This window comes from Pagrus pagrus, assembly GCF_965226575.1.
Source record: "Pagrus pagrus genome assembly, chromosome: 11".
In the NCBI taxonomy this organism is placed as follows: Eukaryota; Metazoa; Chordata; class Actinopteri; order Spariformes; family Sparidae; genus Pagrus; species Pagrus pagrus.
The window spans coordinates 26,422,327-26,448,353 of NC_140195.1; the positions used below are offsets into that span (position 1 = coordinate 26,422,327).

A 26,027-nucleotide genomic window follows, 5' to 3' on the forward strand; every position below is an offset into this window, starting at 1 on the left:
TTCCACCGCAGACCACAAAATCCCTCCTTGTCCTTTCTCTAGCCTTCCTCACTCTTTCATTCTGTTTATCCTCTCTTATCTCTCCCTCCATCTCTCCCTCTCATCCTACCTCCAACCCTCAGCATCTTTCTTCTCCCCCTTCCCTTCCCTTCCCTTCCCTCTCTTTTCTCTCCCTCTCTCTTTTCCATCGTGCCTAAAAGGTAGAAAATTTGTCTCTGCGGATTCAGACTCTCTCTCGGCAGGGTGACTGAGAGTTTTCTTTCGGCAGAGTTCGGCTCGGTTAAGAGCAGGAGTCGCTCTGCGTTTGGTTAGAGAGGAATCAGGGCAGTTCGCCGGCGTTAACCAACTATAGCTAAACAATGAGAAAGAACCTGACCTATTAAATGATTTGGATTCAAAGTCTCACTCCACCCGTTAACCTCTCGTCCCACCCCGAATCCTCTCCTGTAATCGGCCCCTACAGCTGTCTACACACTGTAAAATGCACAGACATTTTAGCGGCTAAAATATGGCTTCCTGTTCAGGGAATCACTCATTTTTTGGCTAACAGGGCCGCAGGCTACTTCTTCTCCTTTTTGCTGCCTCTATTGCTTTCTCTTCGGCTGTGATACCTCCGTGCAGACGCACTCACTACACAGTGGTGACACCACCAGGGGAGTGTGTTATTGTCTCCCACCGTATGGCTGTTTTAAATGGCAATTTGAAGCTCCGCTGGCTCTATAATTAGCTGTGAGCTCCCACAGGAGAGGAAGAAAAAAAAAAAGTGGCTTATCATCTCTCCTTTGTAATTACACATCCGAGTAGGGCGACAGACACACACACATAAGCAGACGGGAGTGCAGCCAGATGCACAGACATAGGAAAGGCGTGCATGTATCAGCATCTACATGCACGTTCATTGTTATTCACCACCTGTGCTAATCTAAGGCTTCTCCTCCCCGGTCCGACTTTTCTGCCTGTTTGCCGAAGGAAGCGACTTACTTTCTGTGTCAACATGCTGCGACAAATATGCAAACGTTGGGATGAATGACGGCGCGGCAGGAGAGCAGACGGTCCAAAAATATAAGTGCTGCTTTTCTTTGCCAGAGCTGTTCCGGCATGTCTCATACAGGAGCAGGTAGACATGAAGAGGAAGACGGAGTGTGTTCGAGGCCACGCTCATTAATCTGACTGTCCGCCGCTCTCTCTGTTCCCAAAGAAAGTAGGGGAGCGAGGAGCACAGGAGGAACACACACACTGAAATCATGTAGCAGCGGTCCCAGAGAGGAGCTAGCGTAAACGTAGCATGTTAGCCGTGTTAGCCTTCAACTAATGACCTTCTCTTGAATCCCTAAATTAATCTTCTGTTATCCTCATGTGAAACAAGGTTAGCCATGTGTTTACTATTTGGTCAGAAGCCACCATAAATTGTTCTTTTAGCTACTTACTAGCTTAGCGTAGTTAGCTAAGTAATCCAAACTGCAATCTTGTTACCTTTGTTTTAATCTTTTGAGACAAGAAGGGAGGAAATGCAGAAAACAGGAGGAAGAGTGCAATAAATTCATGTAGGAACTGTCCCAGAGAGTAGCTAGTGCAAACATAGCATGGTAGCCATGTTAGCCTTCAACTAACAGCCTTTTTTTAAAAAACCTCTTAATTAATGTTATGTTATCTGCATGTGCAGCAAAGTTAGCCATGTGTTTGCTAGTTGGTCAGAAGCCAAACGAAATGTTATGATCGCTACTTGCTATCTTAGTTTAGTTAGCTGAGTAATCCACGCCAAACTACAATCTTGTAAACTCAAAGTCATACTGGGAAAGATAGTGTTGGTTGCATTATGGGAAATGTATGATCTAGTTGTTTTTTTGCTCGATCCATACTAGACTCTGGAAATCAGGATATCTCTGCCTCTGCTGCTGCAATTTTGATCATTCTTTTTTTTTTTTAAATCTGAAGCACTATGCTGAATTGCTGTCCTACCCCTTTAAGTTATTGCTAAGCCATTAAAGTAGTCATAGGAGGCTGGAGATATTTTTAAAATACAATATGCATCAGATCACTGCTATTTTCTATTGTGTAGTAGCTGTATACTGATCTATAGTGAAATTAGTTGTACATTTCTGGACAAAGGGAATCTCCAACCTTTTCTATGTCCTCCCCAGGAGGCCTCTTCCATATGTTAATGGCTGAAGCAATGTTCCAACTGCCTCATTTACACCAAGTGTTTAATAAATGGCAGATCTTCTACTGGAATGAGGAGCCCTGATGTTTCCTGCAGGACCTGTGGAAAGAAAAAATCTAGAATAAAGCAGAATGTCTGTGGATCTCTGTGTAGAATGGTTCTGTCTGTTGGTCACTAAAGCCTCATTAAGCCAATTCTCTCAATGACAGCTCAAGTGATCACCGGTGATCTGTGTGTCACTGCTGGTTTTCACTAGCTTTTAATCTTATTCAAGGCCAGCTGAGGAGACTTTGATGAGTCAGTAACTCAACAAGGAGGGAAGAGGAGGACGAAGAGGAGGGGCGGGGGGTAGAAAGGGAGGTTAGAAGGAAAGCTTCAAGCTCCTGTGACAGATACTTTGCTTTTTTGTTATTATCTTTACCAGCACAAATTAATAATTCACGCCTCTTTTATCTTTTTAATTGCTTTTCCTTAATGTACAATCAGCTCTCAAACAAACCAGAGTACGACAAATACTAAACCGAAAGATAAACTGCTAACACAAACACACACAATCCTGAGGCCCACTTAAAACTTTGGGTGTGGCTGTGTCTGGATTCATATTTTATTTTGTGTGTGTTTTTGTGTGTACAGCTGTGATAAGCTTGTGGCCTTTGAAGCAAGGCTGTCCAAACTGTGTCACTCTCATTGCTCTCTCTCTCTCTCTCTCTCTCTGCATCCCAGAATTAATCGCCGTGGCGACAGGCCAGCGGAGGACAGCGCGGAGAAAAAGAAAGAGAGAGACATTTATCATTCGTTTCGGTCGACGTTCGCCCCGTGACCGCGCCGCGACACTGTTTTCTTTATTTAGTTTGTTCGGGCCAGCGGCTGATAATTTATACGCACTACCCCTTTAATAATGAGTCGTCGCCTCCTCGAGGTGGGGCAGCGCTCTTGTTTGCGCCGGCGCACGCGGACACACGCATAAAATGCTCAGTCAACATCGAGGTCTTGACCGCTCTTTGTCAAAGTCAACACTCACACACACATACGCACTGAAGGAGTGGCAGTGATGAAGTATCCTTTCCTCCTGGTGTTTGCTCCAGTCAGGCTGATCCAAAGGAACAGTACTGTGTGTGTGTGTGTGTGTGTGTGTGTGTGTGTGTGTGTGTGTGTGTGTGTGTGTGTGTGGTGTGTGTGTGTGGCGTCTAGTGTAATTTCATCCTTGAAATTCTTTTTCTTTTCTTTTCTTTTAAATCCATACTCCTCTGTTTACCTTGAAGACAGCGGTACAACGGTCCTCGAGGCCCACACCTCTCTGCTCTTGACAAATTGAGCTAGTTTAGCAGTAGTTTCACTACTCACTGCAGGGCAACACACACACACACACACACACACACACACACACACACGTACACTCACACCTACACACGCTGCTAGGCTGCGCTGTACACGAGTGTGTTCTGCTTGGCTGCTCATGTGTGTCAGCTGAGCCGGTACATCAAGGGAGAAAAAAAAAATGCAAAAGAGAGCGAGTGTGACAAGTTGAAGAGAGAGCAGGGATGAGAGAGGGACAGATGGATAGAGAGAGGGAGAGGAAAACAAAAGAGAAATGCAATTGTTTTCCAAAGCTCTGAGGAGCGAGCGAGAGGTGGCGGCGCCAAATCAGATACAGCGAGGGAAGTGAAACGCTGCGCAGATGCAAATACACACACACAGAAACAAGCGCACACGTATCACAGACAGGACTAGAGAGATGAAGATTTGTCCTCACTTGTCGTCATCTCAGAGCTGTCAAGATAAAACTGTTATAGTGGGAGTGTGAAAACAATAGCTCAGGGCCAGTGGTTATATTTGGGCGCAGAAATGCATCCTCCGTCCTGATCCCTCTCTCAACATCAACCCGAGTTCTTCTCTTCACCTTGAAATCCTCCGCCTCACTTGTTAAACAGGGCATCCCCAAACACGCGGAAACGAAAGGATGCCGCTGAATTTTGCAGAGAATCTGTTCATGCACCCTCCACTAAACAGGGAATCTGACAGAGGCTATCAACATCTAGTATGACACTTACCGCATTAATACTCCTACTTCTACTGGTGGAGCGTTGCCTGTTTGTATCTGACAGAGCATTTTAAGCTTGACGGTTGTTGTCAAATGAGTTTTCTCCTACTGATCTCAAACCAAGTGTAAACCCACTGTGACGTCACTCATCGGATTAAGGACTACCACTCGGAGGCCTCGAGCTGGCATTACAGCCGATGTCGTCATGAGTTTTTGTAGTCAGATGTGGCTGTGTTTGGACAAAAGGGTGGACCTGGAGAGGACCGGAAATAAAAACTATAACCGCACCCTACAGCATACCCCGCTTCATTTTCTATTCTACTCTAAATGGGGTGATCATTTACAAAATGATGTATTGAAGAAGACGTGAAACTCCCAGGTGGGTCAGCAAACTCAATAAGAAACTGTCTACTGAGGTAATAAATCAAGTGAGAAGTGGGGTCATTTTCTCATAAGCTTACATACAATCGGACCTCTTCTTGAAACCAGTCATTTCATTAGAAGGAATGCCGGTTTAATGCACTCCCCTATTGGCTTCGCTCTTCAATCCTGGAAAAGTCCATATTTTAAAAAGTCAATGGTTCAAAGCAACATGAATACTTCTGAGCTACAAGAGCTCTTGTTCCGCTGCAGCGGCAGTAATGACATTACTGCTACAGTACATTATTATTGCCTCTACACTATAGTTGCTCTACAGTAAAGTGGTTCCATAATAGAAGGAGCAGCACATGGAGTATATATCAACTGACAGCTTGACAAAACACTTCTCAAAACTAACTTTTACTGGAGCTTCCAACCTGGATGTAGGCTGTCAGCTACTAAAGCCCCAGTGATGCCTCCGCCAAGGCCCAACAGTCCCCTTTAATGCAATCAAGCCTAATCCAATATCAAACTATATAGCCCAGTATGACTAACTTTTAAACTACCCATAACTCCTTAAGATCTTGGATCCGGTTCAAATTGGAGTCACTCATACATACCATCTACCATAGATGGGCCGAGACCCGTCCTCTGTCTAAGTTTCATGGTGATCCGTGCAGTAGTTTGTTGTGTAAACCTGCTGACAAACCAACCGACCGACCTACGAATGGGCTCAGGTGAAAACATAACCTCCTTGGCTGAGGTAATTATGGGACGGACACAAAAAAAGAATGCAAGAAAATAAACAAGAGTTGTCGATCACGTCATATTCATCAATGAAAAGTTGTTAGTGATCCTCCATTTTGGGGCTTTTGGGTCAAAACCCCAACCAGTCATACACATCACTTTCTGTCAGTTACTTGGAAATAAACTCAGAGATGTTGCTGTTTGAAGAGCAGGCAGCCCAACCACTGGAGCTTTCACTGCTCAGCAACATCTCAGCTCTTACCATTAAAAGTCTTTCCTCAAAGTGAAGGACACCGACTTCACACAGCCTCCAAACTCGTTACTGACTAACATGTTTACTTCCCGACAGCACTGCTTGGAGAAATGTTCTTATTTTCCTCGTCATCTTCCATAGGAAGATCAGATGTGCTCTAATATATATATATATATATATAGAGAGAGAGAGCATATATGGAGATAGCACATTTCCTGCTCATGACCACTTCAGCAGGAAGAATGTGAGGCTTGGAAGTGGCCAGAAAGCTGCAAGCTGTTGGTTACGGTGCAAAGTGGTTTGATTATTTCTCTGTTCATTGGTGCCATTTTGCCTAGGGGAAAAACAAAATTTAGATAAAAACACAGACACACAGACGTGCCTGGGACCTGCTTATAATATTATACATAGCATAACCTACCCAGTGCATCCTAGGTTTCAAACCAGTAACCGCACCATTCTGTATAAGTTTGTGGATGTCATTAGCTTCCCATTGGCCTCAGCCTGCAGGAGCAGCCTCGGGGAAAAATGTGGCGCTGCTGTTTGAGCACACATCCAGACCTAGTTATGTCAGAAGCACTCCCAGGTGTCGCATGGCACAGTGGGAGCGAAGGAGAGGAGGGAAGAGGAGCCTCACAAAACCCACCTGAACAAGTCATTTAATCTAATCTTTAACTGCCAACGGGCAGAGACGATTCCACTCCATCTCAGCACAAATCAACTCATTTCAAGATGGTGAATTAATGAGTTGTCATTTCTTGACACCAGTCGAGTCATCTGCATTATTCCGCCTTGTTTCATGACAGTAACACTTGTTACCGAAATAAGTGAGACAGCAGTGAATTAAGGGCTCTTTTATGGACCCCCACTGGCTGAGTTTTTACTTGTTTTAAAGGAGATAAGACCCAGGCTAAATGACTTAAGAATGACAGAGACCTTTTTTTGCAGTGCAAGGACGGGAGCAGGGAGATGGATGTGAGTGGATGAAAGAGGGAAGAAGGGCGGATGAGAAGGAGCAGAAGTGCAAGAAAATTATGAGAGAGATGTAGAGATGAAGTTAACAAGAGGGGCAGAAGAGAAGATGAGAGAGTTGAGAGCGGGATGAAAGAGATGGAGAGGGAAGAAGCAGAGACGACAAAGAGAATGAAGAACGAAGCAAGCTATCGTTCCAGGGACCGGTTACAACTTGCGGTTATGATAGCAGCAGGCAGGGCAGGCGAGCTGTGTGTGTGTGTGTGTGTGTGTGTGTACTGGAAGAAGGCTTGTGAGAGCGGCGCTGAGGGGAAACTCAAGTCCATCACGCTTGTGAAAGATTAAAGAGGCCTTGCACCCGCAAACACACACACACACACACACACACACACACACACACAACCATGCCAGCCCAGCCTGGCTGACAGCAGTGAAAGTACTGTGCCATGTCTCACTATCTGACAAGAGGGGTGTACAGATGCAGCTCTGGTGAAGGGAGTTGTGCCCGCGCTTGTGCTTATCTGTGCGCTCCTGACTTGAATAGAAAGAGACGTCTTCTGTGAGTGTCTTCTGGTTATAGAGTGTCATTTTATAGCACATATTCCCCAGCAGGGATGTAAGTCAAAGGGATGCAGTGACACTTTGACGCTCCCAGCGCCCTGCTGTTTCAGTGAGAAGTCCTAACAGTGCTAATAGTGCTAATAAAGCAGGCCGAGGGTCTGGGGGGAAGAACAGTGACATCAGTGTAATTCAAGCTGTTGTCAATACTTCTGAGGATGTTTTAATGTGAGAGTATCTAATTGCTCTTGCTGCTTTAGCCACTCTTGTCACATTCTGGCAAGTAGAGGCAGCGGGAGGTGAAAATGCTGCACTGCTGCTCAAAACAACAGCGACTAGAGACTAACATGTCAGCAGCTCCAAAACAGAGATAATGTATCACCATTTACTTATAGTGAAAACTTGTTTTTAAAACTTGGGTCTCACTTTATATATTTTTTGTATTATTCCTTTGTTTTTTTATAATATTTTAATCCCCAAATTGAGGTATGACAGGATTATCATCCCAAACTGTTTGTTGTACTCATCCATCACAATTTAAAGACCAACTTATGGTTCAGCTTTGAGCTGCTGCACTTAACGTAGTTATGCGTGCAATGTTGTATTGTAATGTAGACGTGGACTGGATAATCTGGTGAAGCTGTTGGCTTGTTCACATCTTGTCTGGTTGTCCGAACGCTCATTGTTCTTCCTGTTAGACTTTGTTGTAGCGATGTCATAGCAATCCAACTGTACACCTGGCCGGGGACTGCAGATGGAATCTAGCCCCTTGGCTAATACTGGCATATTTACAGTAATGTTCATTTATATGCACTGTCCACAAGAAATAAACTGAATAAAAAATAAAATAATATAAACTTATGAGAAAACGAAGAAAATGTGCTGGATTAACTTTTTTGTCTATTTAGCTTTACAGACGATTGATAACAAAAAGGTCAAAAACTGGACAAAAAGTGCACAAACAACGCAAATGTCATCAAAAGATCATGAAAAAGCCAAAGACAAGCAGTGAGCTTATAATTCTTTTTGAAGATGTGCACTGATTTGGCTTCTTTGAAACTCTACAGTGTGCTTTCCAAAAGCAACAACAGCAAGTCATCTTTCTGTGCCGGTATTGTTAATGCAGCAGCAACAAATGTTTCTTTGCGAGTGTTCCAGAAAGTCTAATCAGCCTCAAAGCATTCTTATCTGACCACAGCTGATAGCCATGTGGGATCAGTTTGAACTCTGAACAAAGCAGCTCCACTCTGCACTGGTATTGGATTGATGATATCAAAAGAGCACTGGATATGGATTTTTGCACAAAAAACAAAACTCAAAAAAGTCTATCCGACCAAACAGTGACGGTGTGTACTGTACATTGACTTGACCACACCTTGGCAGTGTGTCTTCAGCAGAGCCGACTATTGTTAGCTGTTAGGGAAACAGCTTTATAGTGGCACGCTGTCACCGGCCAGCTGTCTGCCTGTCACTCTGTGTGCTTGTGTGTCCATGTGTGTGTATTTGTGTGTGTGCATATGTGTGTGTGTCACCTGGGGCCGGCCTCCTGTTGTGAGAGCAGCGGTGCGACAAAAGAACGATGATTAATTTCACTCGGAGTAACCTGTCTCGCTGATGTGGCTCCACCAAACCATGTGTGTCTATGTATGTGTGTGTGCGTGTGTGTGTGAGAGAGAGAGTGAGAGAGAGAGAGCTGTAGACTGTGTAGTCAGCAGGTGTGCTGTGATACTTTGGATGCCCTCCAGTCAGGGTCAGACACACACACTCACATACACATTCACTGAGATGACTACCTTATAAATCCCATCTCGCCAACTCACATTGACACCGCTCAGTCTCCCTCTCTTCCTCTCTCACACACAGACACACACTAACACACGCAGGTTTGCGCCGCTGTTCTTGGAGTGTTGCGTTTTAACTCCAACCTCATCAATTTACGCCTAACCCTAACCAGGCTCTCAGAAATCACGTTTTTACACATTAGGACTGGTTTTTGGTCCACATGAGGACTATTGGTCCTGACATGGTCAGCGTTTATGCCAGAAAAAAGTCCCCAATAGGTAACAAAAACACACACACACACACAAACAAACATACACACACACAACCACACACCTTAAACCAAGTCATCGCCATGACACTTAATGATTTACATAGGTATTCGTGTCCCCAAAAGGAAGGTGGGTCCCCACAATGTGAGGGTGTAAACAGTGTCCCCACACTGTAGCGTAAAACTGTTCATACATACACACACTGTGCTAATAACTTTGACAGCAGGATTCCGTTTCCAAAAGCAAATTCAATTTAATACCAACGGTTAGCTAAACTGGGTTTAATATTGAACAAGAAATTAGTCACATGTTCAAAAAGAGATGGTGTGTATGATGTGTGTGTGGGTGTGTGTGCGTGCATGTGTGCGTGCGTGCACCCCCTCTCAACAGATGAGACCAAAATCAATTTCATTAGGGATCATGAATACAATGAGGAGCTGTTCACACACACTCCTACACACACACACACCACCATAGATTTCATTAAGGAGATGCCTTTTTCCCTCCCTCTGTTCCCTCTATCATCAAAGAGCTACTTGAACATTTAGGACCTGGGTTCATTACTCGTCCTCACTGCACATTTGTAACATTGGTTTCGGTGAGAAATGCTAACGGGGTTAACAAGCTGCTCCTCTCGTCCTCCCTTTCTTCCTCTCTGCACCCTTCCCTCCTTCTCTTCATCTCCCCTCCCTTTGTCCAGCCGTGTAATTAACTAGATGTTTAACAGCTGAGGTTGGACAGGGCACTGCTGTGTCTGGACACACATGCGCTCGCAGACGCACACACACAGTAGGAGAAAGAGGTCTGTGTCTGTGAGGGAAGAGAAAGGACAAGGGGGAGTCTTGAAGCGGAGCGAGGGGAGGAAAAGGAGGACGGAAGGGAGGGAAAGGAAAGGAAACGGGATCAAGAGCAGATTTAGGGGATAAAAGTGAGGTGAAGACATTAAATATGACATAAGTGGAAAGTCAGAAACGAAGGAGGAGGCAGGTGAGAAAAGGAGGTAAATGAGAGAAACATCAATGCATCATGTGGCCTTCCATGCACAAATGCCAAAAGTAAAGATGGAAGAAAAGAAGTGAAGGAAGGAGGGAAAGGTAGACAAACAGAAGAATCAAGGACAGTTTCAAAAACTAGAACATGTTTTAAAGAAAAGTATAGGACTTGGTTGTGTATCCTGGTTTACCTGACCCAAACCCGCGTGACCGCTGGTTGAACCCGCCGTGGTATTAATCACCGCAGCCCTCAAGCCAAACCTCATTACTCCCCTTTGTTCACTTTTATTACCTTGTCCTCCTCTACACACTCCCGACACACTCCTGTGCACACACACTAAGCATCCTTCTCTGTCTTCCACCACACCTCCCACCTTCATCCCACCTCATCTGTCTCCACCATCATTATCAACTTTCGCCTTCATCCCGACCCAACTTCAGTCCTGCTGCTGCAAAACAATCCTGCATGTTAGCTCGCTAGCTTGTACTTGTAATATGTCGATGTACTACAAGGAATTTATAACCGGTTATGAAATCTTAGTTGTTCTTAATGCCTGCCACTGGGTCACCTGTAGCTGGGTTTGCAATGTTAAGTCTTCAGACATAGCACCGTCTTCAGGGTCCAATTAACACTTGGATACTTTCTTTGAAGAGACTCGGCTCCTTTATTTTAAATACCTGTGGTTCTTCTGGTCTCACAATACCACCTGTGATAGAGAGGGATATACACTGATCAGCCACAAGTTTAAGACCACCTGCTTCACATTGTGCAGCCAAAGCAGCTTTGACTCTGACCTCTGGGGGGGGGGTCTTGTGGACGTTTGCAGTGGATCCTTTGGGTGCTGTATGTTGGGGGTGTGTGCCATATGTGCCAACCCTCCTGATTTTCCCTGGAGATACGCCATTTTCCATTGCCCTCTCCTGGTTTCCACCCTGGGTTACGATTCTCCGGTATTTCTCAGTTTTTCAACACTCTTTCCCAGTTTAGTCATTGTCACATTTCTGGTGCTACTCAGCGTGTAGTCTGCTGTACCTCGTTTTTCTTGGCGTACAGAGAAATGAGGAGGAGACTGAACATTTAAACAGATTTCAGATACTCTGGGAAATAATTCCTGTTTCTTATGTGAAGTCTTAAAGGAAAGGGGCTGTAAAATCTGCCACGTCAATTTTTCTTTCAGTCACAGGGGTCAGACCATTGAGGGGCTGACAAACAGGGTGGTGAGAGGATAAATGAATGAATGAAAAGTGCGAATTATTACTTCATGCCACAGATTTACGCCGGAAGGGGGGAATTATTCTGTGGTGTTTTCTGATAATTCAACGTAAAATTGAAATTATTTGATGTAAAAAATGCTGTATCACTTTGCTTATTTCGTTATTTTCATTCTTTAAATGTCACCACAATCCATGAAACACAAATGCAACCCCAAAAATCTCACATTTTTGGGGTTTATGAGCCCCACAACCCCGCTTTGGTCGTAATCCTGCCTATTCTTGAGTATGCAGTGAGCACATTGAAGGCGTCCTCACAAGAAAATTGACACATCGTTTGTTTAAAAAGGACTTCTCGGCGCATTTTTTTGTGCAAATGTATCACTTCATGTGTGAGTGTGTGCATTTTTGTTTAAAACTTGTAGAGCTCAGCGTGTGTGAGGGTTATAGTGTCCTTGGTGATATCAGCGTTGGTTTGGTAATGAGCCTAATCCCAGGAGGACTGAGGAGACAGAGAGGTCCGAGGGAGGGACACACAGGATGGTGAAGAACAGAGAAAAAGAGGAGCCCGGGCTGCAAACTCATTAGGAAAAGTCACCTTTAACTTTCCTCCTGCTCCCAACTTTCTCTCCTGCGTTGTCATCGTAGAGTTGCGTAACTCAAGGTGGCCGAGAGAACGACGCTTCAACTGAAAGGTCAAAGACATGATGCATGTCTTATTGCGCCTGTCCTTAAGCAAGACACGCAACCTGTTCCTGCTTCCTCAATGTACATCACCCCGGAAAAGAGCAGCGGCTTCAATGCCTGGAATATAAATGGAGGGTTTAGTAATCACACGCAGCCGAGCAGCCTCACCGCTCTGCGTGATACTCCGTCTCCCGTTGAAGCGACTGGATTGATATGTCACTTAACCGACATATATCCCAAATAAACATTGTGTTCTGAAACTAATTGATTGGTGGATAATTTGAATGCAAATGGCAGCAATTAATGTTCAGCGAACTCATTGGAGAGCAGCACTGCTGAGCACGATAAAAACACATATGATTGTCTCGCTTCAAAGAGGTAAACTAATCAGTAAAAAAAAAAACAGAATACTTTAATGAGACCTAAGCTGTCAGTAACATCAAAGTCAGAACATTAATAGCTTTTTTTTTCTTCTTTTCTAATCATCCTGGGAGCAGCTATAAAAACATATTTAATAAGCGCCTTTTAAAACAGGTAGACAGTGCTTTTGTAGCAGAGTTTCTTTCATCTTATAGCCCGGGCTCTCCGCTAATAAGTTCCAGAGAGTGAGAAACTGGACAAACACAAAGATAAAAAAGTTCCAGATGCCCCGCTGTCGCCTTTTTATGGCTTTGAATTTAGTGAGCGCCGACAACACAGAGAGAAGTGGAGTCTATGAAGTTGGTTCTTGCGTGTACTTCATCTGGGTACACATGTGACATTTATTTAAAATTCTTAATGTAAGGCAGTACTTGTTGCAGAACGGCCATGATGGTTATTTTGACCATTTTCATTTTCGATATCAAACACAGGTGCTATAACTTTGTTGAATTAAAAATTGCAATGCTGCTGGTACCTGACTCTCCTCTAACATGTTTCTTTTTATATAAATTACACAAAAGGCAAAGAGAATGTGATCATTCTTACCTATCTCGGCCACAGGCAGCCATATTGACGGCACAGATTTTTGCCACGGTTGAATTTATAATGTTTTGTGTGGTAGGAGATGCATCTTGGCAGCTATCATCGTCTATTATCAGAGAACCTTTGTCTAGAACAGAAAAACTGATTCAGGTGAGCTCTGCTCTGCTTCTTTGAGAAGCATAAAGTAGGTGACCTGGTAACGCTTGTAACACTTCAGCAACCATAACTAACAGAAATGTTATGTTTAGCTCTCAAATTTTGACACCAATTAATTTGACTTGGGCTTCGATGAATAGCAATGTTTCCAACTTTTTATTTTTTATTTTTTGCGCAATTTAAAAAAAATACACAAGTAAGACAAAGATACACAGTTAACAGAGAGGCAGAAAACCCAGTAAATAATGTAAACATTTCACAAGGTTATATAGAACATACAGAAAATCATATGACTGCATAGTACTGATGGTATATACATAGTATGCAATGTTTGGGGGTGTGTGTTTGTGTATGAGTGCCTGTGTTCGTGTGTTTGTGAAGGGGATATTGACTTTTTAAAACATATCCCAACACAATAAATGCATCACTCTCTATATCGGGTGTTCATGAGAGAGCATAGAGTTCGGACCACTCACAGCAGCTGTAGTCGTTTGATCGCACAGTCTGCACCATCACAGCGTAGCTTCCAAGAAAAACAAATGGAACAGAGTGGATGATGCGAGGGTTAATCAAAGTTTCTCGACCTTAAGTGCTCCCACCTCCTCAGTGAGAAGTCTGTTTGGACACACTAACTTGCAGAGTGCAGAGGTCGCAGAAGGAGAGCAGAAAGCTGCGGGCGACTGGACTCGATGAGAGTCTACGGTCACCTGCACCAGTCTGCAGTCCCCTCTGTGCCAGCTGACCTGAATCCCACTCCAACTGCCCTCTGCCCCGAGCTGTAGGGCAGTGCACGCTCCGTGCTCCCGTTCCCCCCTCGCTCCGCCGCAGTCCTTCACTCATCTGAAGTGATACGGTGGCTCAGGGCATGTAGCTGTTTTAGAATAAAGAGGAGCTTTTTTTTTTTGCTTTGCGACTGATCGCGGGGGTGAAGCTCGCCTGTGCCATCATCGAGAGAGAGAGAGAAATCATCGGAACACAAAAATACATGGTGACAAAAGGTCACAATCGCATCAATAAAAGGTTCAGTGTGTGTGTTCATGTGGGAGCAACAGAAGGGACTGCTCAAACAAATGACCTTTGGACAGTTACGACTGGGATGCAACTACTTCACAAACACACACACACACACACACACACACACACGCACACACAAAAACACACTTTTCAAAAGTTCTGCAATTTGAAACTTTCCCGACACAAGCAGAATTGTCCAGATGCGGTAAACGGTACATGAACACAAAATCGGATGTAAGCAGCATTTGCCCTATATTTGGTTTCTAACTAATCTTGTTCCTCTCTGCTGTAAACATAACTAACATTTGACCTTATAGTGTAAACTTCAGAGATTTCAGACTCTCACCTCCCCGCTGAGTAACTCCTCAAAGCTGATTTGTCAAAGCACTTGACTTGGATTTAACCAAAGCTGCTTCCATCTCTTAAGCAACAAAAGCACATACAGTGATGACAGCCTGTCTGGTAATGAACCTTCTGTTCAAGAAAAAAAAAAGATTAAGGAAACTGATTTGGCAGATAATAACAGCAGAGACTGTTGAGACTGAGTAGAAAACACAGAGAGAGATGACCGAGTGAGTCCAGGCGACAGAAAAACAGAAAAGTTGTAGAAGACTAAACTGCTGTCAGGTGATGGATGAGCAGATGGAGGCTGGGAAATTAGAAAGAGAAGTATCCAGACAAAAAGTAGAGAGGGAAGGAGAAAAACCATTTACTTGTTGGTACACAGGGAGTCGTCCTCATACCTCTGTAATTTTGTCAGTAGACTCAACACTGCGAGCGCCAACAAAAGAGCCGTCATTTAGCCGTGTGCTGTAGTTACACCCTCAACAGTGTGGCACCAGAACCGACCGGTATGACTTTTTACGAGTTTTAGCATAAATTGAGAAGCAGATGAAAGTGCTGAAATTGTCATCTGCCGCTTCAGTAGCTGTTTTTCAGCTGACGTTAACATTTAAAGTAAATTCTAAGTGCTGCTTTTACAAGAGGTGGAGAGGATCACATCATTTTCTTGAACGTAACTGCCGTGCATTAGAGGAGACCTTTGCAGTGAAGATGGGATGAGTCTCGCAAAGTATTCGGCAATAATGTGTCATCCGTCTTCTGGGAAGGCCGTGTTCAGTGCACTGACCGATTGATGTCTGAGGATATTAAAGAAACGTCATGGGAATGTTAGAATAAACTCAATAATGGTGCATGTGGAGCAGCAGGTCTGATGAAATGTAGAAAAAGGTTTTCTCACAACTCCAAAACAGATACAAAATAATATTGTTAGTCAACTAATTCATAAACTAATTAAAATGGCATGTATTATGACTGTATGGCTTGATTGTTTGAGGGTTTTTTCTGGGCAAAAGCTAGCTTGCTTCACCAAAAACACTTGTATTTAAACATGCAGAGTACCAGCTTTAAGCTAACTACAAAGCTAAAGCTAACAATTTGAATGTAAAACAATAACGCTTTATAAAAACAGTGAATAAATGGTAAATGTATAGTTAATTAAGTTTAAGTTGACAGTAATTTCATTATTAAGAAACAATGAAATGCTTCATAACCCATTTTTTTTTTAAGATAGTGTTAAAGGTTTATAAACATTATTCGCAACTTTTTAGTCGTCATTTAAATAATGTATAGTTTATAGATGAACTACACAGTATTTATTAACCATTTTCCAAGGTATTATAAAAATTGCAATTATAACAAAAACTACTATAATTATTAATGAAGCATTTCATTGTTAATAGTGAAAAAAACAATTAATTGAACTATTCTTTAGCATTTATTAAGGATGGTTATTATAAAGTGTAACCCGTAAAAATACACTTGTCAAGTTGGCTAACACTGCTTAGTAGTTTCTATCATCATAACTTTATCCTCATCCTCAAATGCTTGAGTCTTATTTTTATTAAGCACCACAAAGGAACGTTTATACCGTTTCCACAGGGACTATTTCTTTGTTAGAAAGTAGTTCCAAAGAAAAATGTTAACCATGAGGTCTATGGATTATCCAGTGTGATCTTCTTCTGTCCTTCATATCATTGTTGAACAAACCTTGAAGAAATGTTGGATTTCTACTCACACTGTTGCCATTTTCCTCTGTCCTCTTCCAGATCCTGGTGAACTCCATCATCCAGCCTGCCTTGCTGTATGAGAATGTGGTGGTGAGCAACGGGAGCCCCCTCCTGAGAGATATGCTCTTCAGCCCAGATCATCAGTACTTATACGCCCTCACGGATAAACAGGTATGAGAAGCAAGCATGAACGCTCAAAACACAATGATCTACAGCCAGGCAGGGTTAAAAGTGCAGCCCATAATGCATCCTGCAGTTGCCGTTGACAACCCTGAGGAAATGATGACTAAATATCAATAGTCATTTATCTGTCTGGTGGGTTTAGGGACGGATCCAGCGATACGTGACAGCCTATGGCGGAAAAATACACACCTTGCTCAGTGTTTGTATCTTTGCAATGATACACTCACACACTGCTTCCACACTCAGGTGCGTTCACCTGCTGCACACTTTCATAAATATACATTACTGGCTGAGTGTTCACAAAAACCCACACACACCTCCTCATTTCTGACAATGGATGGAGTGTTTCAGTGAAACAGCTCTGTAAAGACTTGATGAGGAAATATGTCTTAAAAACACGCACTCGGGGAGAGAGCCATCAAGCTAATTACATGCATATGGTACACCATACAGCACGTGGCACATATGCAGTTCAAGCAATATTACACACACACACACACACACAGAGTCCTAAGTGCTAATTAATGTCATGAATATTAAAATGTGTCATATATAGGATGAAGCCCCTTACCACCATTCCACCGGGGATACAGTATGCTGTACACGCAACGCAACCTTTGCATATTAATTGGGAGAAAGATTTATATATTTGTTTATTTATTTTTTATTCATTTCGTTTAGCAAGAAATACAGAATTAGACTATTTTTGAAGATCTGAATAGGAACTAATGTTTTTGTTTTTTAATGTATAAAAACTTTCACTTTAAAGACCCGGTCCAGTTTGAAACAGCACAATTCTGAAGCAAAATCAGTGGACAGTGCTGACCTTTGATGGTACAGATACTGTAGCTGTGGAGTCCAAAATAGAGGAAGCTAATTAGCTGTGTGCCATCATCCACTTTTATTTTAAAATGATCTGTCATAGAATAGCCTGCTCTGCAAAAACAGCATGGCTTGTAGAGAGTTATGAGACAGGAGTCAATGGGACAACATTGTTTTGAATAAACTCACTGTGGTTTGTTAACCTGTGAATTGTCAATTAGCATTGGAGTTTTTGTCCGTCCTCAATAATTCTTTATTGAATGAAATTATGTTTGATCTCAAGAGAAAATTACCACATTAAAGTACAGAATAAATAGAAAGAAGCTCAGGGAGCTTTGGGACTAAGGAGTGCTGGCATGGTACCATCTGGCCATGTCGTTAGCTGTTAGCTTTCCAGCTACAGGAGTTCAACGAGCCCTGCGAGTAGTTCATACATCACCGTCAACGCTTCTAGAGTCAAATAGTTATTTATTTATTTCATTTATTAGTTTATTTGATTGGAACAATACATGTAGGCATTGTTACATCAAATTCAAGTGCAACTGATACAATATACATGGGACTTCTAGCCATGGCTAATTTGCAGTCCTTGTCCCTGATTAGGCTTTTGGGGAAATTAACATGATACAACGCTCTAAAATAGAACAATCAAGCAGACACATAGATACATAGTTTGTGTAGACATAGATGAATTTCGCTGCGTCTGAACAGGCCTCAAGAAAGTATTTTATAGTATTTTATTTCATAAAATAATAAAAAATTGGAGCTAAAATACCTTCCTCAGAAAGCATGATCAAACAACAAGGGACCCAAATACTTTGCTTGTGAAAACAACTACATTTGTAGAACGTCACTACAAGTCGATAAGGGACTGATGCATAGTTTCATGTTCTTCTCATTCCCAATGCTAATCTCATCTTCAATATATACAATATAATCCTGCAGCTGTGGCGTGTAGTTGTTATCTTGGAATGACGTCATACGTAAGAGTTGGAGTTCAGTCATGTCCTCTTCTCCTTCTCTTACCTGCACGACTCTCTCTTATCTCGTAACGGTTAATGACTGCGATGTGATAACCTTCAACAAGACTTCCCTCGTACGTAGACAGTAACTGCCATGCGAGCGCTGTGTAATTTACCAGCAATTAGACATAATTGACTTCCTTGTGTCTGCATAAGCGCAGAGAGGAAGTGGAGTGTAATTGATACCAATGGACGGCGACAGTGTTGACGTGACAGGGGAAATAAGGCCCTCGGATCATAGCAGCCCAGGAAGCTGAAATGTACCATACAGAGAGTCCAGATATCCAAAGATACACACATTGATTTTGGAGAAACGAACTGAAACACATGCAGAGAAAGAAATAATTGATTCACAATGTTATTTAACTCTCTAATTCATTAATATTTACTTCAACTGCAACATTTACAAGATAGAAGTTGTGTGTTCCTAGTTTTTCAACACAAGAGAATACAGCACAAGAGAATACTACACATCACCGACATGACAGATATAATAAGACTGCCAGTATTACAAAAAAAACAGTGACAGAAAGGGACATCTCAGCCAAAGTACTCAACAATAAGTGAGAGCTTTGGGATAGCTTGACAATAAAACATGTACCCCATAAAAATGACCTTCTTTTAACAGAGACTAAGATTTCCAATGTAAACACATCAATTAGAATGATAATCACAGCGTGGTGTTCAACAAGTGTCTTTGTTTCAGCCACCAGTGCTCAGCAGAGTGAAGAAAGCTTAACTCCATGCTGGGAGTGTTGTCGGATATTTTCCCTTTTAACTCCTGTCATCTGCATTAAAGATGACAGCTATCGCCACCAGAAAGTCTCATTCAATTATTAAAGCCAGTGTTTTATTTTTGATGAGCGCCGATATGTCCACTACATGTCTGTGCATGTCAGTGCAGTGACGGCAGGGAGCTCTGGTGACAGCAGAGAGGCCTGGTAGAAGCCACAATGCTGCTCTTTGAGATGATCCAAGGTGATACTTTTATATTTTACACATGTAGACGGTTAATGTGTGCGTCCATCCTGTACATGTCTGTTTTTGCACCATCGTGAGAGGAATTGTCTCTTGAAACCTGGTGTGTCGACAGATTCAGATCCACTTTCATGTCTTACCATTAAACATGACAATACTAGCTAACAACTTGTATACATCTCCAATTGCTATTAGAGAAATGAGGTTATTCATTTGTATTAATTAATTTACATAACACGATCGATACTGTTCTCATATCTGCCAGCTAGATGAACAAGCAATTAGCCTAGCTTAGCATAAAAACTGGAAGTGTGATGAAACAGCTCACTTAAAAAAGTCTGTCTACCAGCACTCCATTATAGCATCTCACACATTCAATTTATATAATCCATACACCCACAGAAATATCAAATCCACAAGTTTTGTGTGCTGTATTTTTTGGCTGGTCGCAGGGACCTCCTGGAGATCTCATTGGTTACCATGGCAGCCTCAACGCGCCTAAACAAGAACGTGTTTCTGGCTGTCGAGGTGCTTTCAGGCAGATTTTTTAGTTTACTTTGGACAGAGGCAAGCTAGGTGTTTCCATATGCTTCCAGTCTTTATGCTAAGCTAAGCTAACTGTTAGCCAAGCCACGATATAAGAGCAGAATCAATCTTGTCATGTTAATCATGAAGAAAGGGAATGAACTTACAGTAGTTCCCAAAATGTCTTTTCAATATCCATTAACAATTCCTCTAAAAATCTCTATCAGCAGTTGGATGTGTTTCAAGGTCTGTCTAATTTTGTTCCTGACAAAATCAGAATGACACTAAATGATGGAGTCGATGAGATGAAATGGCCATCAGTAATGGTCAAAGCAGCAGCGTGTTCCTTCACTTCCAGAGCCTCAGCCTCGACCGAATTCACAGTCCAGTCAGAGAATGAAATGGCAAGGGAGAGAGAGCTGGTGAGAGCTGAGGAGGTGGGAAAATATAATTGGTTTGCAGGATATGGTCCGTTCCTTTCCGCGACTCTTCCCGCCTCATCTGTTCAATATTCTTAGGGGTCCTCACTTCTGTCTCTCTCAGATGGAGTGAGTTTGTGGACTAACTGCTCTCCCAGCAGTGGCTTCAGACAGCATAGAATAGAATAAGGATCTCCCCTCTGCTGCAGAATGTGAACTTGTGTACCAGACTGTACAGGACCAGAGTGTGTGCAGAGTCTCCCCGGCCTACTGATGAGCAGCGTCTTCATAGCCAGAGGCTGTCTGGACCAGAGATAATGTTTTGTGGTTTAAGGTCGCTGGCCAGGCCCAGGGGTGTATAAACTTCTGCTGTTTTCAGGCCAAAAAAAAGTATCCGAAAGAAAAACTGTTGCTGGTTCCTCTGGACTTGTTTAGTTACTTTGACGGACCCGGTCTGATAAGAAAATACAAGTAATGACCAGAAATAGCACAGTTGAACCACATTTGATCAGTTGTCTCGAGACAGAAGACATTGAGACATTCAGACATGTAGCCTTGTTTCCCTCCAAAATGGCCGTAGGCCTAACTGTAAACTCACCCCCCGTTGGTCCAGGATAAGAAGGTGATAGTTAATGTTGAAGCTGTTAGCCTGTAGCTTTCACTCCATCCCCAGTAACAAACATTAGTATTAGCAAGGTATGAATAAAAATGTAGTCCAATGTCATGCTAAATGGATTACCAACGTTTGCGGGTTGCTAATAATGATTAGCTTGTTTTATGTGGCACACGTGGGGAAAAACAAAACACTAATACAGTATCAAGCACTGAGAAACCAAAGTATCTGTAAAACATATTAACACATTATAAGACTGTTACCAAACATGCTAACATTTAGCCTTCTCATTATTTAGATAATTTAGTTGATTATCACTTTCACACTAAACACAATCCAAAACACAATATTTAGCTAGCCACAGCAATTTACAGATTTAGCTAGAATTGGTCGTTGTTGGTGAACATGTTAGCAAATGTTAGCCTACTTTTAGACACACGGCAGCATTAGCATTTATTTAAGGTAATTCTTTGCAGCACACGGTATATCAGGCTCTTTAGCTGCTATGCTTCACCACGTTTAGCTTGTTGCTAACACTGTCAGACTGCTGTAATAGCAGTTTTGACATAATGGCATCTAAGTAGCTATTGTGTTGCACTTTCGTCTACATAAATAAGCGTACCTATCCTGGTCCAAAGCCCCTCTGCTTGCGGTGTAAACACAAACACTTCCCTGAAGCTCCGAGCTCATAGTCTGGACTGCTAGCTGCACAGCTAACTGAGCTACAGTAACTAGCAGCAGCCCCCTTTTTTTTAGTATGAATTTGGCAGGACTCCAGGTCTTACATATTGCACCTTTAAAGCTGTGTAGGTACACAGTGTGCAGTGGGTTTAACATGCCTTTTGTCCTTGTTTGAACCAAATCAGCAAAGTTCTGGGCCATAAAACTAAAAGCTGGAGGAAGTGATGCACGGACCTCTGGGTCCTCGGTGAAGTCTGCACCGGCACTCTTCTCACCACGCCGCTCGAAAGCCTGTTATATACATACTCTCTTTGATGATCACTCTCAGAAGTGAGGTATACCTTCACCCTGTTTGTCCTCTCCTTCTCCTCTCCTCCTCCTCCTCCTCTTCATCCCTCCAGTCCTCTCTCCTTGTTGAATAATAGAAATGCCAAGTGATGAGACCTCAAACATCAAAAAGCCCATTTCGCAGCTTGACAGAGCAATTTACCTTTTCCCATATTCACTCACACACATAATTAAAAGTGGTGGATTGGACTGCAGCATATAGACTGCGTATCTGTACAGCAGCGCTGACTCACATAGAGGCATCCACACACACACGCACACACACACAGACACACACACACACACACAGTGCGAAAACATAAAACTGTCCGATTCACCGAGAGAGGAGAGTTTTCGATTAGCGAAGGATGGATTTATACATGGCTCTCTTTGTGTCTCTTCTCCATACACACACACACACACACACACACACACACACACACAGCCTCTCCATGTCCTTTCGCTCTACGTATCTTTGCCTGCCTGTAGCTTTGGGTCTCTCTTTGTGTTCGGCCACATCACATCATATCTGTGCTCATAAAAACCAGCAACGGCACTAAATCAATTTTATCATTGCCGTTGTTTCCTCATTACGTGGTCAAATCGTCCCGATCTAATAAAAACAGCCGAGTAAGAGAGATTTTTCATCCTGTCATCAGCCTCTGGTGTGGACGTCACTGAGACAGAAATATTTCTTGTCTCAGTGTGCATGTCCCCATGGATGACATCACCTAATTGCTTTAAAGTAAATGACTAAGTGGATTACATCTCATAATCTATTGATTTCTACTCTACCTTTGTACAGAATTACTCTCTTATCATATAATTACCAGTCTTGCTTCTACTACGCAGCTATGAGCTTTCTATTCACCTGTTTCCTGTTACAACCAATGACTCTTTAATTTCAATACATTTAATAGAGCCCTTGTTTATTTTCTGCATTTCTAATCCACGCATTGTATCGATGTACAGTGTGCCTGCGAGGCCGAGCCCCGTCTCTGATCTTCTGTCTGCCGTAACATCACCACCGCATTTCCACTACCGAACTCGCAGGGCAAGGTCGAGCCTGCCCGCTTGTAAAACAGCTTCGTAAGGTGACCTGTCGGCAGCAAATGCCTTCGCCCCTGCCTCGCGAGGCCGCCCAGACAGTGGCATAATGGTCTGATGATGTACCTCCGTGTATCGATTTAGCTACAGTACAGAAATGTACTCAGCCGTACTGTACCGCACAGTGGAGAAACCCTACCCCTGGCACCACATCAGACAGGGTTCATATTCAATTCACTCAGCATTTATTGCACTTGGAGGTCAGGGAGAGAGAAGACTGCCACGCGCTCCTTTTATAAGCAGTTCCTTTGGTGTTTGTCCAACTTTTAAGTTACTAAAAAATGATAGTGAAGACAGGGACAGGGAGAATAATGAGGAGAGGATGCAGAAATCTAGTGGAAGTGCCCTCGGCCCTGTCAGCTAATTGGTGATTTGAGTCTTGGAACGGCTTGTCTTAGCAATTGTTTTTGCGTGGGCAAGCTGAAATTAGTGACGGGGTGGTTAAGACACTGTCATTTCAAGCAGAAGACAACTGTGGATATCTTCTCTGAAGTCTCCGAGCAAGAACATTGACATCTATCAGTGCTGCTGCTGTCTGAGGGCTCAGGTTTACGACCGTACTTTCACTGACCACAGAACCCATTGTGGTTTTATCCACAAGGGTTGCATGAGGCATTAATAGAGAGCATTTAAATATTTTTCTTTTTTGCATAATCAATAATGAGCGGTGGCTCGAAAGCGGATGTGAACAGCCACTCTGTGTTTTCCCGAGGCAGAGAAAATCTGTTGGAGTCGACAACAGTTGGGGAAGTGTTGATGGCAGTTGCTCCTGTGCTCATTAACAGTCTGTGTGGAGCCCGTGCAATGTGTTTTTATGAACTGGACAGAAGTCTGGTTTCTTCATGATGATAGCAGTTCAGGTAATTGGCATGGAGTTTCCAAACCATTAGATAAGTGTATTTAATTGCGATATCAAATATGTATAGTACATTGTATTACATATCCTAGCATGGCAACGTTAAGATGGCATATTTGCTGTGTGCAGTCAAAAACTCAAGAAACTGAAATGGTGCAATGTACTTTACTAAATTTAGCCCTGCACTAGCAAAATTTTTGGATGGCATGATATCTTCTAGAAACATTTCCTTACCGACACACCAATACACACTAATATATATACACACACACACACCAGCTGTCAGCTGTCTGTCAAGGCAGAAAGATGAGTGATCGGCTGATCAGAATGTGATTTGTGAGGCCGGTCAAACAGACAGCGAGAGTGAAGGAGCGAGAGATGTCTTAATGTGGTTGATGGGATCAGCGTGACTTGTGTCTGAATAAGGAAATTGGCTAAAGTTGATTAGTGAGAGAACTAAACTGTGAGTGACTGTGAGAATGTGTGTGTGCCAACAAGTCGAGGTCTTGGTGTGTGTCAGATCTTTTAACTTTCATGTGTGGAAGTTTTTATGTTGGAGTGCATGTGCAGATTTTTGGACAAGGACGTAAACAAGGACAATTTTATATGTAGCTTTAATAGTTTGGGATATAATTAGGGAAAAATGTTTATTTCTTGCCAAGACTGAAATGATGATTAAGTCAATACCACTCTTATTGCTTTCATTTGAATATGTGGCTACAGCCAGCTAGCGGTGAGCTTAGCATACAGTAGCAGGGACAAACAGCTAGACATTGTTCAGAATTAATCCTTAAGTCCACCTACCAGCATCTGTGAAAATCTGTCTTGTCATCAAAGGTGCACTATGTAAAAATCTTTCACCTGTTGAATTTACACTCCCCAAAAATAGTGGCAGTTGCAGATATCTCTGCAACACAATACGTAGCCGTCTTTGACAGGACATGATTTCTTTACAAGTTAATTTATTACATATTGCACCTTTAAATGAATTAAAAAATGGTCTTGTTGGAACCATGAGGATGTTATGCAACCGCTGGAAACTTAAGGCCCAGGGGTTCATAATCCCAAGAAACATTGCAACATATTCACAAGAAAGCACGTCCAGATTAAACCAGAACTATTCCTTTAATGTCACTTCAGGTGAGAATAAAGGTAATACTACTTTGGATAGTGTGACTTGACGGCTTCTTCCCTCGTGTAAAGGAAGCACTCCCTTTTGTTGTCACTAATATGGAGGGTGTATCTTCACATCGAGCCACACCTAATGCGGTTTTTCAACTGTAATCTTAGCCTGACTCAGAGAACACAGCACATTAAAGTCGCACAAAGCAATTTACCTCCTCTTTACTATCTGTCTTGTGCAGGAGTGACACAAAAGGAAAAGATGACAAAGAGAAACATGTTGAGGAGGATTACTTTACAGGTTTCGCTCTTCATATGCACTGACAAAGGCATTTTAGCTCTCCACACAGCCTCTGGATATGACGCTGCAAAAGTTTCCCATTGTGCCCTTAATGTCGGGATGTGGCTAACACCTGCTTGTGATTAGAGAATTTATGAAAACCAGAAGAGAACAGATAATGATGGAGAGATCCTCTCTTCACCAGACTATATGTTTCATCTTTTTCTTTTCTCTCTGTCCGTCTTTTTTCCTCCCAAGGTTGTGTCTGTCCATGTCTACTTGTGATCTATGGCCTCATTTGCTGTGTTTTTTCGGTGTGTCCAGCCGAATTCATGACAGATGAGAGCATAACAGAGAGACAAAGGGGCAGGGAGAGGAGCAAAGGGGGAGGAAATTGGAGAGACAAATAAATAAATAGATAAAAGAAAAAAAAATGTCAGGAAAGGCCTCTGAAGGAAAATAAAATGTTTATTTTAAATCTTGGTGTCATTTATTATATACCTGTGTGTTTGTGTGTATATTCATGCTGCAAGTCTTGCATCCATACATGTCGTGTACGTGGCAGCACCCTCCTTTTAATTGAATAATAAATCACATCCACATGTGAGAGTTTATATAGTTTATTAAGTCACATGTGCCGACCACATACGACTCTGTCAGAGCGTGCGTACCACAAATTGCACATCTACGTGCACTTTATTGCTGGTTACACGCATGTTTGTGCGGCAGTCTTAAAATCCGTCTGCCTTGCAGAGTAAGCCATCCATCAGCCTATTGTGGCATGATAGCATCTTATATTCGCCCCCATATTATACAGATGGGACAATTACAGCTGGGCCTATAGCTGCAGCTAGCT

The 26,027-nt window shown here is 42.6% G+C and overlaps 1 protein-coding gene across 2 annotated transcripts in view; it reads left to right on the forward strand.

Annotated features, from left to right (window-relative positions):
- Positions 1-26,027, forward strand: part of LOC311265858 (plexin-A1-like) — a 326,362-nt gene that overhangs the window by 165,480 nt on the left and 134,855 nt on the right. For both annotated transcript variants that reach the window (XM_084367924.1, XM_084367925.1), the window contains exon 5: positions 16,276-16,407. In XM_084367924.1, the coding sequence (XP_084224050.1) occupies positions 16,276-16,407 (132 nt within the window). The remainder of the gene's footprint in view (positions 1-16,275; positions 16,408-26,027) is intronic.